Below are 19374 nucleotides of genomic sequence, written 5' to 3' on the forward strand. Positions count from 1 at the left end.
GAAAGTAGAATTATTACCCTGCACGGATAATGGCATAAGAACGTTTTAATGTGGCAATAAAGGAATTAATAAGATGAAACATTACACATATTAGCTGTCAAAAATATTATGTGGCTGTGTGTATATATATATATATATATATAATAAAGCAAATATATATATATATATACTGTATTTTATTCAGCAAGGACACATTAAATTGATCACAAGTGACAGTTAACACATTTTTAATGTTAAAAAAAGATTTATATTTCAAATAAATTATTCATAAAAGAATCCTGAGAAAATGCATCACTGTTTCCACAAAAATATTAAGCTGCTTTCATTGTTAATAATAAGACATGTTTCTGGAAATCAGCATATTAGAATGATTTCTGGAGGATCATGTCACAATAAAGACTGGAGTAATGATGCTGAAAATTCAGCTCTGCATCACAGGAATAAATTACATTTTAAAATATATTAAAACTGAAAACAATTACTTTAAATTGTAATAATATTTCACAATATTACTTTGCTTTTGAAAATAAACGAAGCATTGATAAGCATAAGAAACTTGGACAGTTCTATATAAAACAAATATTTTTTTTGGACACAAAGATTAAGTTAGTAATTAGGTCAGTGAATATAAAGCACTGCAACAATGGTGAAGAGAGAAAATTGGTAAACATTTCTACACAATGGATTATTTGCATACAAGACATGCTTCCCGTATCAACCACAGGTTTGTAAAAGCCATCCTGCCGATGATGTCATCGCCATTACATGTGCAGGCATATCTGATTTAGATCTCAGTGAACGACGTGAGGTTATGCAGTGTGAGCTTTGTTCGTCATCATCTTCATCTGAAGGCATCTCTGTAGAAAGCACACTATGTGACAAGGAGATTTGTTTCACTAGAGCAAAATGAATACAACAACATGCGATCAGTTGCTATGTAACATGAACCAGTAAATGCTTATATCACTGAAATGAAAGATACCATTCATAATTGATTCAGCATGACTGTCTGGAATCAAGTGATGAGCTCTGAGCTTAACACTAATGTGCTTCTGGAAGTATGAATGCAGCATCACCACAGACATTGTGTAGTGCGCTCTGTTCTGTTCAAACACAGCATTGTTTCTCTCTTACAGGCCTGAGTAAACATGGCTAGTAGTAAATCAGGTCGAACAGGTTGAGCCGGAAGTGAGCAACAAGTCCAGGATGTGCTCAAGCAAGCACCTTTGGAGTATTTACACACATCTACCGGGAATCCACACTCTTGTGGATTCATAATAAATATCTCAGACACATCAGTCAACCATTAAACAAAGTTTTGTCTCCTGCTCTTCTCTGGAGTAAAGGCAGTTGACTTCAGCAATTCTGCCTAAAAGGGACTTAGTTCATGCAAATATGCCATTGTTTCCGGCATGATCCGATTGTGCTGTTTGATGCACAACTGTTGGAACAGACAGAATGACTCATTTAACAATAGTCTTGTTCAGGTATAAAGACAACCAAATGAACATTAATTAACATTAAAAATACACAATTATGTCAAATAACTTGCTTTTATATTGTCATAAAGCAAATGTAAAATATTAACTTTTTATTACATTTACTGTATTTAAAAAATACATCTTTTTAAATATTTTTTTAAATGTTCATGCATATATATTTTTTTCCCACAAAGTTATCAGTGTTAAAATAATCACAATCACTTTCACGATTTTAGATCAGCTTGATATATTGAAAGCATGATATAATATGATTAAATTTGGTATGTTAATGTAAAAAAAAAAAAAAAACATGACATTAAGCATTCATTAGTATCTTTAAAAAACTAGCATAACAGAAAATAATTTGTTACATCCAATATGATAAATGTTAATAAGAGATTACATGTAGAATCACAGAACAAAAAACATGATATGGAGACATGTATGGAGGTCAGTTGCACATTTCAAACTTTTTGATTTTCTGTGTAAGAAAAAAAAAACTGTGATGTTATAAAGAAAACCAAATTTATTAAGTATTTACAAAATTACAAATGTGTCAGATGTTTTCTGGAAAAATATTTACTTTTGATCAAGTTTACTTAAAAATATAAAATATTTTTATTTTAAAAATATTATTTATTAAAAGGTTTTTTAATATTTTTTAAAATGTCCATAAACTATATTATTAAAACAATCACTTAACGACCAGCTGAAACATTCTAAGACTAAACTGAACACACTTACAGACTTTTCAACGACTGCAGCAGATTTTAAACACCGACTGTGAACACAGACTGAATGCAGCTGTCTCTGTCTCTGTGCATTTGGGCATGATCAGTCGTAAGTATCAAATTAAATAAAAAATCGGCCTAATAGTCCTTATGTGTGTCCCCGGCTTAAAGCATTATATAATATTATCAAATTTGGTGTGTGTGAATAAAAAAAAAAACACATTCATTCATTTGTATAAAAAGAAAAAAAAAAAGTAAATGACAATTTGAAAAAAGTTAATCTTTTAAAGCTAATCTGACCAACTAGCAATAGGGCGAATGAGTCTTACTTTTCAGATTTAAATTAGACCAATATACCTTTTTATGAAACTGACTTGTGAAAAATTAGAAGACTAACTTTTAAGACTAATCTAAGCAGTTTATGCAACCGGCCACTGCTCTAGTAAACTAAGCTATACTAATCGGAGAGATAACTAATCAATAATCATAACAGAAAACAATTTGTTACATTGACCCCTGGTTTCACAGACAGGGCTTAAGACTAGTCCTAGACTAAAATGTAAGTCTGAGCTGTTTCCACTGAAATAAACTTGCACTGACTGATCTTAAAAATATATCAGTGCCTTTTTAGTTTTAAGATGCACATCGGTAATGTTTTTTTCTAAGCATGTTTATAAAAATTACTTAAATGTCCTAATTGATCTATGGTCAAATCCTGGCTTAGTCTAAGCCCTGTCTGTGAAACCGGGCCCCAATATGATAACTGTTTATAAAAAATGAAGAATCCCAGTACAAAAAAAAAAGAAAAAACATGAGACAAATGCATGGAGGTCAGTTGCACGTTTATTATAATTAAGAAGATACATACTGATTATTAAATAAAAATAGGCTAAAAAATAGATGCAAAGAAAGAGACAAACCAAGTTCACATCTTCAACACTGAATTATTAGATTCATAGATCATGAACACTGTTCAGAATTTATGGTAACCATGAAGTAGATGAAATATTGCTTGCCGTCAACAGTAAAGGGTATTTATAATTACATCATAATGAAAGATGTAAGTATAAATCCCTCAACATGTGTTTGTCAAGTCACAGTTCAGAATTATTAAAAATGAGCATTCATAACTGTCCATAACACACTATTTCCAATCCCATTCTCTCTAAACAGGCTTTGACACTTACAAGTAAGTAGCCACTGATTGCACTCGTAATACACTTTGCTGCTATATCTTCATCCAAAAACAGACTCTATATAGCCATATATAATGTCTGTGGTCATGTGTTCTCATATGAAACAGAAGGCACCCATCCTGAAAGATTTTTAAACCCCTTATACTCAAGAACTTCTCATTAGCTAGAAAGAAAACAGTTGCACTGATGTGTGTTTCTGTCAAACCCCCAAGTCTTTGCCTTTGGGGTTTGCCAGTTTTGCTTTAAAAGTATATTAACAGCTTGGGTTGAATTATAAAAGCAGAGAAATCTCCTCCAGGATCTAGGTTTGTCGGTCCCGGTTAAAGAAATGGATGAAACTTGTGCACTCTCTTGTTCTCAACCATGCAACCTATTAATACTTCTCTCTGTTTTCTCTCTATGTTTTTGAAGCATTTGCTCATTACTCTTTCTTTTCCTCTGTTGAAGCCGCATCGTCCTTGCCATCGGCCTTTTTGGGCGCCGGGCTGTCCAGGAAGAAGTCGTTGCAGGCCACGGTCAGCGCCCCCATGAGGATGATGAACTCGGTGAAGTCCACCTCGCCATCGTTATTGGAATCCAGGTCATTCATCACTCGTTCCACCGCATCTTTATCTTGAGCGTTCTGTGGGAAGACAAAAAGAAAGTTTAAAGTGAGTATCAAAACACTATAAAAAACGTCTGAATGGTTAGGGCTTAATCGTTGCTGGGTAGATTACTAACAAATTGTAGTTTGTTACATATTACAAATTACATGAAGAAAATAGTCTGTTATGTAATCTATTAGATTACATTTTAGGTGGTGTAATTTGACTACTTTTGGATTACTTTTATATTACTTTTGACCTAACTTGTTTGTCACATAGAATTGAATAGGAATATTTTGTACCGTATTGAAATGAAAATACAAAGAGAAGTCCATTAAACATTGCATTACGTCAGGGTTTCCCAAATTAGGGTTTGTGAAGGAACTGCAGGGTTCTTGAGTTGATGAAAAGCTGAGTTGATGAAATATATATATATATTGATGCGAATGCCAACATTAATGCGAATTATATGTAAAAAGTAATCAATAAAAAAGTAACTGTAATCTGATTACGAGCATTTTAGAACATAATATAATCTAATTACAAGTACTTAATTTTTGGAATCTCATGTAATGCATATTACATGTAATCAGTTACTATCCATTACTGGGCCCTATGTACTGTGTTAATATGAAGAGGTTTTTCACTCGTTTTTTAGAATTGGAATTAAAGGGTTAAATTAAATGTAGGTAAATTCAACGATTAATGTCCTGGGTTTCATCAAGTATATATAAATGTGCTAAATATGTATAAAAGTGAAATCCAAATGGGGCGAAAGTGACAATATATGGTGATAATTTCATTTTGAAACCTTGAAAACTCTTTAAGTTGAGTAGAAAATATTATGGCAAAGTGTGTAGCAGGAGGAACTCTGGGAATGTTAATGACAGGGAATGTATGTGCACTTCAGTCGAAAGAGCCAGAAGCTGAATCACATACATGATGTTTGCATGAGACATAATTACAGGGATCACTGAATCTGTGAAAAGTTTCATATGGGCGTTTCTGTAACTTGCAGTAAATGCAAATCTGAGCTTGTGTAACAGGTTGTGTCACATTCGTTTTAGTAGTATTTAAAGTAATCTGTTTTGCAGAAGTTGTGAAGAATTAATGTGGAGGGGGGGGGGACTTCTTTTTTTGAAGAAGTCAATACTAAATTGATTTATTTAATACTTTTTCATTGACTTTATTGTTTCATTGTTTACAATGAATTGGTGCATAATAATCCAGCAAAAACATTTTTTGTCTTTGTAACTTTTTCAACTACTCCCTTCCAAACCCATGCTCCCCGCCCTCTTTTTTGGTTAATATCTTATTTGTGGTTTGGCAGTACATGAAAGTAAAATAAGATGCAAAAGTTTTGTAATTATGCATCAATCTTCTCACCCCGAGATAATTTCCCAGCTCCTCCGTCAGAAGTTCCCTTAGTTCCCCTCGGCTGAGCGTGTATTTGTCTCCTTCCTTCCCGGAATACTTATGAAAAGTCTTGATGAGCATCTGCATGGCGCTTTCCAAGTTGGAGCTTGGTTCTTTGGACATGCTGCAAGATGGTTAAAAAGGTCAAAGGTTAGATACGACGACGTGACGCGCCCCTCGCTAGACCCTGCTGCATGTGTGGTCACATGACTAGCATGGGCGGAGCTTTGGCTCAATCAATGCTGGCACAAACACACGTTTTGGACTATGGGTGAAAACAATGTTCTCTCAATCATTTGTTTTGAGATAATATCCTTACTGTTTTGGGGGGGTTTATTTGATTTAGAGCAAAATTAGAGGTTCTGATTTAGGGGTTTGTCACTCAAAAAGCAACATTCTTACACATCACACTTTGAGCGTGGCATCTTGGATCTTCTCTCTCCGGGTTCAGCAAGCTACTGCGCATGTAGAAACAGACACAGTCATTGATGAGGTGCAACAGAAGACGAGAAAGAGCATGAACAGCATTTGGCAAAAGTACTGATGGAAGGCTGAACGTTTTGCTTCAGTGTTATGGTTCTCTAGAAACCAACTTAACATGTAATTTTGATGTCACAGATACACAGAGAGGTAACGTTAGACCTCTAAGTATGTGGTTCTGAAGTTTTGGCACTTTATGAGAGACATACACCGTTAAAAATACAGGTTCTTTTATGGCATTGATGGTTCCCCATGAATAACCTTTTACATCCATGAATCTTTCAGTTGCACAGGTTCTTTATAGTGGAAAAAGGTTATTTTAATTATTAAAACACTAAGAAATAATGGTTCACTGTTCACTAAAAGGTTCTTTGGGGAACCAAAAATGTTTCTTCTATTGGTGTCACTGCAGAAAAAACAACTTTGGAACCTTGATTTTTAAGAGTATAGGTACATTTAGATGTACATCCAAATCATGATTAGATCAATTGTTCTAGTATTCTGTCTTGAACACTCATTAGTTGTATGTGAACGCTTGCCTGCTCACAGCTAAATCATCTGTTGCTCGTGTAACAGGGGCCGCATCTCTCAAATGGAAACCACAAGTGAAACATAAAACTGTCAAAATGAAGATAAAACTACTGGCAAGGTCCCCAGGGAAGCTTCTTCCAAGTAATCCGAGTCTCTCGTGAAGACGCAAACACACACAATGCGCACCTGAAACTGTCCTAAAGCAAATTAGTTAATTTTGAGGATAGAGGCCAAGGTTAAGTGGAAGAAAGAGTTCTGTAGACTATAATCATGAGAACCAAAATAAATAGTGTAAAATAAAGAAGGAAGGATAAGACAGTATTAGATTATTACTTACATTACTAATTACTTTGATTAAGATCGGTTCAATGGTAAAATGCATTACTGTTGTCCCATTTCTTACATGTCTGTACTAAATAGCAGCATAATTGAATTGAGACTTTAGATTACTCTAGAGGCCTTCGTGCTCAGCTCTTTATTTGAAGTACTACACCATCTAATTTAACTAATTAGTTAAGCTAAGAGAGTGCCTAATTAGGAAGCTCAAATGGCAACATGCGGATTTGGAGCAAATACTGGTGAACTCTACAGCTCTCAGGAACTAAAACCGAGAACCATTGTTCGTGAAATGGACACTAACTAGAAAGGTCAGAATAGTTTTAATGTCCCGCAAAGCCATTAAAACTGGAAGCTTTTTAGGACAAAGCGGCTATAAGGCAACAGAAGATAGAACATAAGACAATTGAAAAAAGAAAAAAGTAAGCTAAAAGGTGAAATGATGGCACTTTTTTTTTGTAGGACAGAAGGAAACAAGAAGCACATCCTCATTAGCCGTATCAGAATAGAACGGACACAGTGAGGCCATGACAACCAAGATGAGAATGGTAACGTAACACCAAGTGACCTAGTGACACTAAGGAAACTGACCGTTCTTTGACATGTAAAGAAGAAGAGATTAATTTATTTACATAAGAACAAATGCTTTTTAATCTAAATCTAACTCATTGATATATACCCAAAAAGGACATTTACATTAATCAAAATCAATGCCATAACCATATTAAGGATTGCCATGCATAGTGAATACAGGTAAAGTGGGACACTTAAATTCTCGGATTATATTTGCATATGGATATATTTTAAAATGTATATTTTGGAAAGTATTTAACTTTACCTGTATTCGTGCGGCACTAGTCCTACTATATAGATGGATAGATGGATAGACAGATGGATAGATGGATGGATGGATGGATGATAGATAGATAGATAGATAGATAGATAGATAGATAGATAGATAGATAGATAGATAGATAGATAGATGGATGGATGGATGGATGGATGGATAGAGAGATAGATAGAGAGATAGATCAGTGTAAAATCCATAAAAATGTAAATATTAAAATATTATTAAAATAAAATTCTAATTGATTTTAACTTAGTTAAACTCTAACTTTGAAGACTAGACATTCATGGTTATATCTATATCTTTTGAGAAGAACTTAGTAGTAGCACTGAGCTATGAACATATTTGAATAAGACTAGCAGAAAAGTAGATAATCCAATTTGGAAGAGCATTAATTAGCTTTCTGCTGTGAGAGAAAGGAGTCCTTTCTCTCGTCTGAGCTGTCTGTCTTACCTGAATGCCTACGAAGAGCTTCCTTTGTCTGTAATGAAGTGCAGGAGATAGTGATAGACAGCCGGAGAGCTGAGGAACAGATGAGGGGAGAGAGAGAACCTCTGGGGTTTAAATATCACTCACTCTGCCCCCTCCTTTCTCAAGAGCATCTCCCGCATCTTCAGTTTCGGCACCCCTCCCATACTCTCTTCCTTTAGTTCACCTGCCAATATAAGGGCCATTTGACCCCGTCATGCCAGTTGACTCGACACAAGAAGACTCTACAGGCCAGTGGAGTTTGCATTACAGTCCTTTATTGTTGAGTAGCTGGAGATGGTCAATCATACAGCATAGAAAATGAAGTATGTGGTCAGTTGAGCAGTATTGAGCAGCTACACTTAATGAAAAACTCATGCATTTGTTCAAAAGATGGAGTTGTATGTTACCTAGGTAGAGCTGGTGACTACTTCTGTTTGACTGACAAAACTGGATTAACATCAAGCTTGAAATTAAATTTTACAGTATACACAACATGGTCAAAACGTTAGTAAGGTGTGATGACGTTATAATGCTAATGAGGCCTAGCAACACCAGACACGACTGATTTGGAGTCGGACACACCAAAGTAAACAGGCGGTTTTAGATGGCCAGGATACACATGACAGCATGAGATAAACGAGAGCTCATTAGCATGATCTAAATGAGCCCTTTTTAGGCAGCGTAGGATTTCTCACTGATGTAGGCTATACATATCTGTATAATGCATAATGTAGTATGTATAATGTATTATGTAAGCTGCTTTAATGGCTATATAGTGAAAGTACCTGTGCATTTGTCTCTTCTTCTTCCATGTTATTGCTTTCATAAATGTCTCATGACTTTACACTAGATGCGATATCAAAATTCATTGAATCATTGATAATTAGTGAAAAATTCAAGGAACAGTGAGATAAGGTTCCTCATCAGGCCGTTGTCACATGGGTTGTCTAGAACACGACTAACATAACCGTCAATACATGATGAGATATTTGTAATGTCACTAATCAATATATTAGTAGCTAGATTGAATCTATCTATAATGTTTTAAAAAGGATTTTTTTTTGGTTATACGAATGTTAAAGGAACATTCCATTTGATCATTTGTCAAACATGGGAAAGTTACCTTTAAATGTTCTCTAAACATTCTGAAACAATTAGCAACACATAAAAAATGTTCAACTAAAACGTTTCGGGGGAAAAAAAGTTCCATGAATGATAATGTTTTTGTTTTCTCAGCGTTTTGAGAACATTATTAAAGACCAGACAACTTTCTGTTCTAGGAATAATGTTCATAACTTTTAACACAGCCTTGCCAGAATGTTAACCAAAGTTCTGAGAATGTTCCATGTTGTCTGGGTATCTAGCTATGTGCTAAACATATGCTAACATGCTAGTTGTGATCATATCACAAGTGTTTAAGTGTTTAAAAGTGCAAAATATAAGTGAAAGTGGTTAATTATTATGTTAATATAGTCTTTCAAGACATTTAATCTTTGCAAAGCTGTTTAGTAAAAGCCATATCCCCACTTTAGAGACCAACACATAACAAAAAAAACTAAAGAAAAACGCCTAAATATGTGGAGGCGAATATGGTTCACATAAAGTTTGAGAGAATGAATGCCTATGTGAATGAGTGATTACTGAAGTGCGATTCTTATGTCAATCTTATTAACTGTCTTCAGGGGTCTAACCTTAGTGAACCAATACTGTGGGATGACTTGGGGCTCCCACTGGGCCACAAGGGTCCCCTGGTGTGGATTCCATCCCAAAGGCTTTTAATTATTGAGTGTCAGCTATCATAAGCACACTAAGCATCTGATATTCCAGCTCTTGAGGCGAAGCACTAAGATGGACAGCATGTGAAAGTCAGCTAATTGAGGATGTCAGAGAGAGTTAGATCCAAGTACACAAGCCAGAAAGCATGCTTAAAACTACATTATTCAAAAGCAAATCTGTTTATTCGCATGCAAACAAGGCCCGGAAATGTGAACAACATAGTATGTGGACTGCATAGTGTTCCCATGTGCGCCACAAACGCAAGTCCCACATTTGAATGGCGACGGAATATGTTGAATTCCTGCAGAAGGGCATTTCATCAAACAAAAGCAAGGTGAAAAAAAGTGCTATTTTTACACTTCTGCAACACTGGAAAATACATAGTACATTTACGACTAGCACCGAAGTCGACTGAGAAAGTGGCACAAACATAATGGGTACTTGATGTCTAAATGTAAGCTATAAAACCGATGTCTGTTCTTCATTCACGGATGTTTTGTGGAGATATTGGAGAGGGGACACAGTGGTTGCAGTACCCTTACAACAAATCTGGCTCAAACAAAAGGACATAATGATAAGTTATTGCACCCCTTTGGCCATTTGTCACATTTGGGGCTGTCGACACACACACACACTATTATTACAAAAATGAATCACAGGCATGAACTAATTTGCATACAATCAGAAATTAGTATTATTAAGAATGCTACACCTCTTTGTAGTAATAAAATTGGTAGTGTATTGGCCAGGTTTCAAATGTATGTAGTAAAATATCACAATAATGAAAATGACGAATAAAACAAACACAGAAGCATTTGAATCGCGAGAATCTCGACTTCCTCAAGCTCCTACGACGCTTCCTCTGTTTTGATCTTCTCTTCAGCTTTATTCTCTTCAGCTTTATTCTCTTCAGCTTTCGCTCCTTCCTGTTCCACATCTGTTTTTTTCTCTTCCTCTGGCTTCTGCTCTTCGGCCGCTGCCTTCTCGACCACTGGCTTGTCTTCTTTCTCCGCCTCCTTTGCCGCCTGTGGCTCTGCCTTGGGCTCTGCCTGTGGCTCTGCCTGTGGCTCTGCCTTGGGCTCTGCCTTGGGCTCTGCCTTTGCATTGGCTGCCGCCTCAGCCTGCGTCTCCTGGGTTGAACTCTCTGCTTGTGTTTCTTTTTCCAAACAACGCTGGTCACTGAGAGCCTGCGCCAGATAGCCAATCAGATTCATATACTCCTGGAAGTTGACCTTCCCATCCTGGTTGTTGTCAAGCTGTTGACGCATGTTTTTAAGTGCCTCATTGTCCTCTGAGTCCTAAACACAAAGTTCCTCAGATGTTAATCACTCATGCAACAGGTTTGCGGCTTGTATTGATTGTCATTTAAATGGTCATTTAAACTACTGATAGTGATAGTGAACATCCAAAATAGATTCTAAATTATTATTAATAAATAGATTTTTAGTATCTTCTTCTCTATTGTGATGCATATCCGAGTGAAACGGCTTCTCGAACAAGAAAAAATGTAGTGTCGGACTTGATTTTGTCTATTGGGAATTGATTGGGTGGTTGTGGTTTGCTATTGGTCGATCTCATGTGAGTGACAGGTTGTCCCGCCCTCACGCCAGTAAACACATCAGAAAAAAAAAGAGATGTCTCTAGCCGGGTTTCCATCCAAACGTGAAGTAAATCTTTTCAAAGTTTGCAAAAAACAAACAAATGCGAATTAGGTGCGTTTCCATCAAGTTGATGATGACGGTGGTGTCGGTAACCTAGTAACCAACAGTAAATAAAACACAATCAGCGGAAACAGCCGATTAGTCACCTGGTTTAATGTCCGCTACGTCAGAATTTGGCAAATGCGTTTCCATCCAACTCTTTTTCGCAAAAACCACCTCAAGCGAGCGTAAAAACTTTTTTACGAAATTAAGGGATTTTTTTTCCAAAATCTGCGTTTCCATCACTCGTTTCTGATGCGATACTTCAAAATGCGCATTAAAAGCAGGGTGATGGAAACATAGCAACTGCAAGAGGGAGGTGAAGCTTAAAAAAATAATGATGTGTTGTACACGGATAAATCATTTATAATAAAAACTGCAATAAAAGAAAAAAGAGAATAGTCCATTTTGATTTCGTGGTGACTTTAAATATATAAATCTGCAGCAAGTTTATAGTGTTTTTTCACCCGTTTATGGTCTGCCATGCAGGCACAATGATTGTTTAGAAGATTAATAGCCCACTTCTCCACAACAATCTGCACGAACCGAGGTATCATTCATGTCCGTAGCACAAACAGTGCGAGATGAACGAGCACCACTAAAAGTTTTCCTCTGTAATTTAATGTGGCACCGGAGCAAATAACACAGCAGCATTCTTCATGGCAAATGACTATTTGGACACAAGTTTGTGGTTTCTGCTCAGCTCATCAAAGTCCAGATAATAAGGAACTGCTCAAAAAAGAAATAGACCAGGGCCGACCTGTAGCCATGGAAAAATCGAGTGCACTGAAAGACGAATATGGTAACTGAATGGTGGCTGAATTTCAAATAATGTTTTGCTAGATTTAACAAAACTGAACGCAGCTTCTAACCGTCAGAATGTTCTTCAGTTGGCTCTTCACAAGGCTCTGGAACTCCTTTCCTCCGAGGCTTTCCTTGCCCTTGGACGACTTCAGGTAGACACCCACCACGCTTTTAATTGCTGCCTCCATCTTTGCTTTCGCTCTAAAACAAGATGAAAAGAACATTTAGTAGACAGATGACATTAGGGATGCACGGATATTAAAACGATGGCTGACGGACGATAAATGACCAACAAAATGTTACTGTACACTATTTTGTTGAAATAATAAAAAATAAAAAAATACTAAAAATCAATCATTTTAAATGCTACATGTGAATTTAGGCATCGCAGCATTATAATGTACAGTATAAACATGGAAAATATTTGTTTTTAGATTTGCTAAAGATTACAATACCGTCCAAAAAGATAAGTAGGACCTACGATTTTTGTTTTGTTTTTGAAAGAATTTTCTTATGCTCACCAATGCTGCATTTATAAATATTGCGAAATAATATTACAATTTTAAATAACCGGTTTCTATTTGAATATATTTAAAAATGTAATTTATTCCTGTGATGCCATGTTTAATTTTCAGCATCATTACTCCAGTCTTCAGTGTCACATGATCCTCCAGAAATCATTCTAATATGCTGATTTGATGCTCAAGAAACATTTCAATATTATTCAACAGTTGGGCTTAATATTTTTTCTTTACTCTAAGATTAAGAGAAAGCATTTATTGGAAGCAGAGATCTTTTGTAACATTATAAATGTCTTTACAGTAATGTTTGATCAATGTAATGCATCCTTGCTAAATAAAAGTATAATTTCCTTTAAAAACACCTTTAAACAGTAGTGTGCATTTAACTGTAAATGATATATTAGTGTTTTTAAAGAGTAAATTACATGAGCTTTGATAACAGAAAACTAACTGAGGGAAATTGCGACAGATAGATAGATAGATAGATAGATAGATAGATAGATAGATAGATAGATAGATAGATAGATAGATAGATAGATAGATAGATAGATAGATTCGATCTAGATACTAATATATTGATTAGCGACAGTGCAAATATTAATGTTGTATCCCATCATGCATTGATGGTAATGTAAATATAAGTTTAATAAACAAACCCTAACCCTAAGAAGAAGTGGGGTCATTCGGTGGTTGGCGACATGCCAAGCTCTTAACAAGTTAGAGTCAACACTCTATAGCCACAGTACCTGAGAGTGTACTAGGGTGTGGAGAATGGAAATCTTGGGGGTTAGAACTGACAGTCAATTGCAGATAAGGGAAGAGAGAAGAAAGAGGCAAGTCGCCAGTGGCTGTCCTGATCTTTGATAGGTCATCTGATCTACCGATGACCAAACCACACAGCGGCTTCATGTTTCTCAAGGGATTACCGACAGCTCAAACATCCCTTCTTTCACTCACTCACTCACTCACTCACTCCTTTTTTCTGTAGTTTGTTCCTCTTGCTCTTCACACCTCTTTTAATATAAAGAATTTAGTCCTGCTTTTAACTTTCTTTCTTTCTTTTCTCACGGATAAGATTTCACCTATGCGGGCACACGTTCACTCTCTCTCTCGCATTCCACTACACAATTTTTTTACTGGCTTGTCAAAAGTTTCGAAGGAAATGCCAATAGCCAATCGCCTTGTCTCAATGAAGACATGGCATTACTCAGATTCTTTGATGAGGTGCAGACGGTCATAACTCAGCTATGTTCGGCATGAAGATCAGATTTTTGGGTAATTTCCGAAAACCTCCATTAAAGTGCGTTTGATATATGATGCAGCGGCAACAATAAGTAAAGACATCTGTAGTGTTGTTGTTATTTGTTAAATAAAACCGGTAACACTTTACAATAAGGTTCATTAGTTAACATTAGTTAATGTATTAAGCAATTCATTTGTTATTCATCTTTGTTAATGTTAGTTAATAAAAATAGAGCTGTTCATTATTTGTTCATGTTAGTTCACAGTGCATTAACTAATGTTAACAAATACAACCTTTGATTTTAATAATATATTAGTAAATGTTGAAATTAATATTAAGTTAACTAAGATTAATAAATGCTGTGGATGTATTGTTCATTCTTAGTTCATGTTAACAAAGGTAGTAACTACAAATGAACCTTATTGTAACGAGTTAAAGTAAAACTATTAAAAAACATTTTCTGTAAATCAAATAAAGCTGAAATGAAATGAAATATAAATATTAGATGAAAGACTTAAACTTACGCAAAAATTTAAAATGTAGCCAATTAGGTACTAAAATACGTAAGTTTAAGGTAACGTATTAAAATAAAAGTTTTTAACTTAAAAAAAATGACAAACATAACAAAATTGCTGACACTTTTTGGCTAAAATTACTATGAAAACTCAAAGTATAAAAATAAAAGCTCATTAGGAATATGAATAAATATTATAATAGGTAGTCGACTACCTCTAAAAGTGCCAATAATATAAAATGATCCTGTTATAAGAACAGCAGAATGCAGGAACCAATGTTTCAATGCATAAAAAAGGTTCATTCCATTGATAAAATCTTGAACAACAGAACTAAGTGTCTGCCAAAGATAGAAAACACAACTTTTGAAATTCCAATCATTGCTCTTTTACGCAAGTCATTCAGACTTAACCAGAAAGTTACGACTTGCTTGTTAAGATGAGGATTGGAACCTTGTAATTTGCATAGCTGTACAAACAAAGCTGTACCAAAAAAAAAAAAAACAGTGACATCCAGCGGTCAGCAAAGGAGCCCTTTGGGTTGTTATTGGAGGTCAAAATCTGTGTAGGTGTGCTTGTCATCCGAGACGGTTTCTAATGCCGCCAAATTAGCTGACGCACATTCACACAGAGTTTCCTCTTATCAGCAGTAATAACCACATCGACAGGTAGTAAGCAATTAAGAAACATGACCATTAGCCTAATTTAATGAGAGAGAGAGAGAAGGAGATACAGAGATGACGCAGTACGCATATTAAAGTTTCTTGTTTCATAGGCTGTTCGAAAGTGAGAAGGACTCTTTTACGCTAGTGTCAGGTGGAATGGTGCAGGAAATAGACTAGTTTTCTTCCTTGGCACACAGACACTCAGCTAATGATGTCACAATGCAGCAATAAACTATATTATGCTTCATATTGGCTGTTGAGTATAAACCCTACATACTTGTGTGAGACTACATCTCAAAACCTAGCAGGCTGCCTTTCTAGACTTCATTGTTGGGCATCGCAGACATGTTTTGAGTTCCATTGCACCTATGATGCCCTAAAATGCTGTCTGTTATAACATGCACTCTTGAAAATAAAGGTGGCATCAATGGTTCCATTAAGAACCTCCTTCCAAATCAATGGAACCTTTTCATTGCGCAAAAGGTTCTTTATAGTGGAAAAAGGTTCTTTCGAATTTTTTTTTTATGTTCTTTACACTAAGAAAAAATGGTTCTTTTAAGGATTGTTCACTGAATGGTTCATCTCAATGAAAACCTCTTTTGAAACTTTGATTTTTAAGAAAAATTGCTATTTGAAAACGATTTTGCATGCTACAAAAGTGTCTGCTACTATAAAATGTCCATATATACCATACAAATATAAACTTTAAATCAGAGAATATCATTTTAAACATATATGAAAAATATTGGTTTGTGCATACCTTATCCAAAAAGGCAATAAACAATGTAAAACACACAGTTGTTCCCTTTAGCCACTATTTTTTTTCACCTGATTTGACCCTGAAAATTGACTTTTGTTGGTGTAATCTAATGAGATTATTTTTTTGACAAGAATAAAACCAGTGTCTATATGTTTAAGTCATAAAAAGATTAGCCTAGTTATAAATGAGCAAGATAAGTGACTTTCTCAAGGCTGTGTCTCAAAACCTAAGCCGCCTACCTAGACAGCATTCTCATAAGCACCTATTAACACAGAAAGCAGCATCCTGACTGAAATGGTACATGTAGGTGGCAAAATACTGTTGAGTCACAACCCCTACTGTACAGTCAGGATCCAGTCAGCCCTTATCCACTGTACAAACAATGTCTACATGCGCCCTAGATCAAAAGGCCGTCGCTCTGTTGAAGTCAATGCTGTGTTGTTGTCACAGGTCTTACACACCTTCTCTCCACAATCATATTTCTAGTAACTATAGGCATCGTTCACTGATCTTATTGACTCTTTCAACCCTCGGTCTCAACCCTATCCAGTGCCAGTCGTCAAGTCTTATGAATTATTAACGCCTTTGGCCCCTGACCTGGCGATTCCGTGCGCGCTACCCTAGACAGTCTCGAGCTCTCTCAGACAGACAGCACGTGGATGGTTAATAAAAAGTAATGAAGAGAGATCTTCCATTAGGCTACTTAAGTGACTCTCCAAAACAGACATGACCTTTTACTGTTCCTAGACGAAATGAATAGCCTAAATAAATCCGTGCAAACAACCTCATGAAAAAAAAAAAGGAAAAAAAAGGAAAAAGGGACGCCGACATGTGCAGTTTAACAACGGACACTCGTGCACTCTACCGTTTCTCTCCAATGCGCAAAAGAGATTGAAAGGTTTGCGTTTCCAAACGGGCGAACGTGATACGCGCGCGCTCGATCACGGTAAAGACAATACCCGCCGCTCGCGTGCGCCATTAAAAATTCACACAGGAACAACTTTGCCAGCGTATAAAAACTCGTGGGGAACAATCTTCAGGTAGTTCTTATTTTCTACACACTGAAATCACGCGTCGATAAAATAGCTTTTGTGTTAAATGCTTCTCTTTTCGGTTAGCCTAAATGTTCTGAGAAGCACAGTTCTGACTTGGACTTGATTTAATGTTGGCACAGAAGACTTAAAATGTCATAATCTACAAACATCTAGGCTAATATATGACTACAATTATATGATAGCCTACATATAGTATAAGTATTAAAATAATTATATACTTGAATAGCCTGATCTTTATAGCATATGAAGTAGCTACATTTTATTTATATTTGATGTTTTATATTATTTTATTTTTAAAACCTTTTTTATCCTTTAAAAAAAATGTTTAAGCCTCTTTAAGATCAAAATATTATATTTATTTTAAGATTCATTTAAAATACAATACAATAGCAGCAGTCACTGATATCAATTGTGTAATTGTTGGCGCGTACAGTCTTAATAAAACGGCGCGATTAACAACGCTTCAGATCACTGAAGAATAGTCCAGCAAATACGTAAAAAGACTGTGTGCGAAAACGGCAGATGTTTTCAGATTCAGCTGGCTGAGGATGGTCGAAGGGTGTTCCTAAAACGTGGCGTTGACACTTACAAAAACTCTCACAAGTTGAAAACTCAAAGTTTTGTGTTTTAAGTAGGCTATTAGTATTAGTCTGTAATGCAAAAGAAACGTATTTTGAAGCACTTACCCTAAAATGGGGACAGAGCGGATTGACAGTTCGCAGTAGCTGCAGTAAACCTCTTTTTTTTCTTTCCCTTTTCTTCCCTACCTCCAAAAAAAAAAAAAAAAAAAAAAAAAACTTGTCAGACTCGAATCTCTTCCGTGATTTTTTTTTTCGTAAACGTTTTTTGCCCCTGACTCTGACAAATGAAAGGGCGTGTACCTGGAGGAGGGGAACTAAAGGACGAACTTATTTAGTTGCTTTAAACAGGACATTTGAGTTTTGAGATGATTCATAGGCTAAATTTGATATTTCTAATGATGTCTAGTTGTAACATCAAACATTATCATACGTGAATGTAGTTTCACGCTAGAAATTATACTGGGAATCATGGCTGAGCACGGTGAGTTTTGTATGGAGCTTTAGTGGGAAGTACAAAAACTTTAACCCTTACCTGCACAATGTTTGCACCAGTGTCAGAAATTATAGCTGGGGACATAATGGCCCATTGTTTTATCTTTTACAACATTTCGTACTCTTATAAAGTAGGCTAATGAATTTAGTTTCTAGCTGTTAGATAAAAATAAATAAATAATTTCCAGTAAATATGGTAGTGGAGAGCTACACTGAAAAAAAAAAGAAGCAGCAGTTTTTACACTGCTTTAACTCATTAAATAAGTTGAAAATCGCTTATTTTGATGTTATACAAAATTCAACTCATGTTTGTAAGTCAGTTTAATGTATTTTTAAGTTGAAATGACTTTTTTAATCTTGTGTGTAATCTTCACACAGTGGTGACACATATTTCCAAAGCACTGAATGATTTGTGACATATTATAGGCCTACATTTTGAATTATTCTTATTTAATTTTTTTATTCAGTCCAAGTATGTGTCATAAATAAATGACACTCCGCATGTTTAGAAAATAAGGGTAAAAATTGCTCCTGAAAATAGATTCCAGGGGGCAAATATTTGCCTCTAATACATTAATTCACATGAAATATAGAGACAACAAAGAGCTTTCTTTTTTTAAAATGCCGCAGGAATTAATATGGTCAAGATTCTTGCTAACTGGAATGCTTTGCATTGTGATAAATCTCCAGACAGCCTTTAACAGGCCTCAGGGGAGACATATAGTGAATTATATCCCAGTGCCCGAACTTTACTATGATTATCTGTGTTTACAAGAGGCACCGCCTATGTAAAGTGGTTTTGTACTGACTGCTGTCACTTTGTGTGGACTATGGTCATGCTTTAGTCACGCCCGTCTCACATCTTTTTTGATCATGCTACAAAGTTCACTTTTGACTCATTTTTATTCCATAAAAAAGTTAAAGTTTTGTGCACCCCACATGATTCGTCTATTGTTGGGCTAAGGTTTCAAATTAAAATCTTGATGCATCTCTCAAATTGACAGCCAATGTTCTTCGGGCAGCTCAAAATTCTTTGTGTATTCAGTTTACTTCAGTGTAGCACTTGCAAATAAGATCTAAATCTCCCTTATTATCCAAAAGAAACCAACGCCCTTTCCTCAAGCCACACCTGCGAGCAAGGCAACTGCCGGCACCTGCTTTATATTGTGTTGGAGACTGAACGTGTCAATAA

At 35.7% G+C, this 19374-nt stretch overlaps 2 protein-coding genes across 4 annotated transcripts; both read right to left on the reverse strand.

The window, feature by feature from the left end:
* Window positions 1-2419: 2419 nt before the first annotated feature.
* Window positions 2420-8137, reverse strand: s100s (S100 calcium binding protein S). Of its 3 annotated transcripts, none has more exons than XM_084424196.1 (4): window positions 8056-8133; window positions 5820-5866; window positions 5379-5532; window positions 2420-4030 (listed from the first exon to the last, which is right to left on the reverse strand). In XM_084424196.1, the coding sequence occupies exons 2-4, from the start codon at window positions 5831-5833 to the stop codon at window positions 3830-3832; spliced, it is 369 nt and encodes a 122-aa protein (XP_084280322.1). In that variant the 5' UTR covers window positions 5834-5866; window positions 8056-8133; the 3' UTR covers window positions 2420-3829. The 3 variants fall into 3 exon arrangements, with proteins under 3 accessions (XP_084280322.1, XP_084280321.1, XP_084280323.1); XM_084424195.1 differs by having other exon boundaries at window positions 5811-5866; XM_084424197.1 differs by lacking the exon at window positions 5820-5866 and having other exon boundaries at window positions 8056-8137.
* Window positions 8138-8327: 190 nt separating this feature from the next.
* On the reverse strand, window positions 8328-18151 carry s100u (S100 calcium binding protein U). The gene is made up of 3 exons (XM_084424198.1): window positions 17796-18151; window positions 12422-12554; window positions 8328-11147 (listed from the first exon to the last, which is right to left on the reverse strand). Exons 2-3 carry the CDS (start codon window positions 12539-12541, stop codon window positions 10698-10700), a joined length of 570 nt encoding a protein of 189 aa, XP_084280324.1. The 5' UTR covers window positions 12542-12554; window positions 17796-18151; the 3' UTR covers window positions 8328-10697.
* Between the last annotated feature and the right edge of the window lie 1223 nt (window positions 18152-19374).

Source organism: Rutilus rutilus, assembly GCF_951802725.1.
Source record: "Rutilus rutilus genome assembly, chromosome: 11".
Lineage (NCBI taxonomy): Eukaryota > Metazoa > Chordata > Actinopteri > Cypriniformes > Leuciscidae > Rutilus > Rutilus rutilus.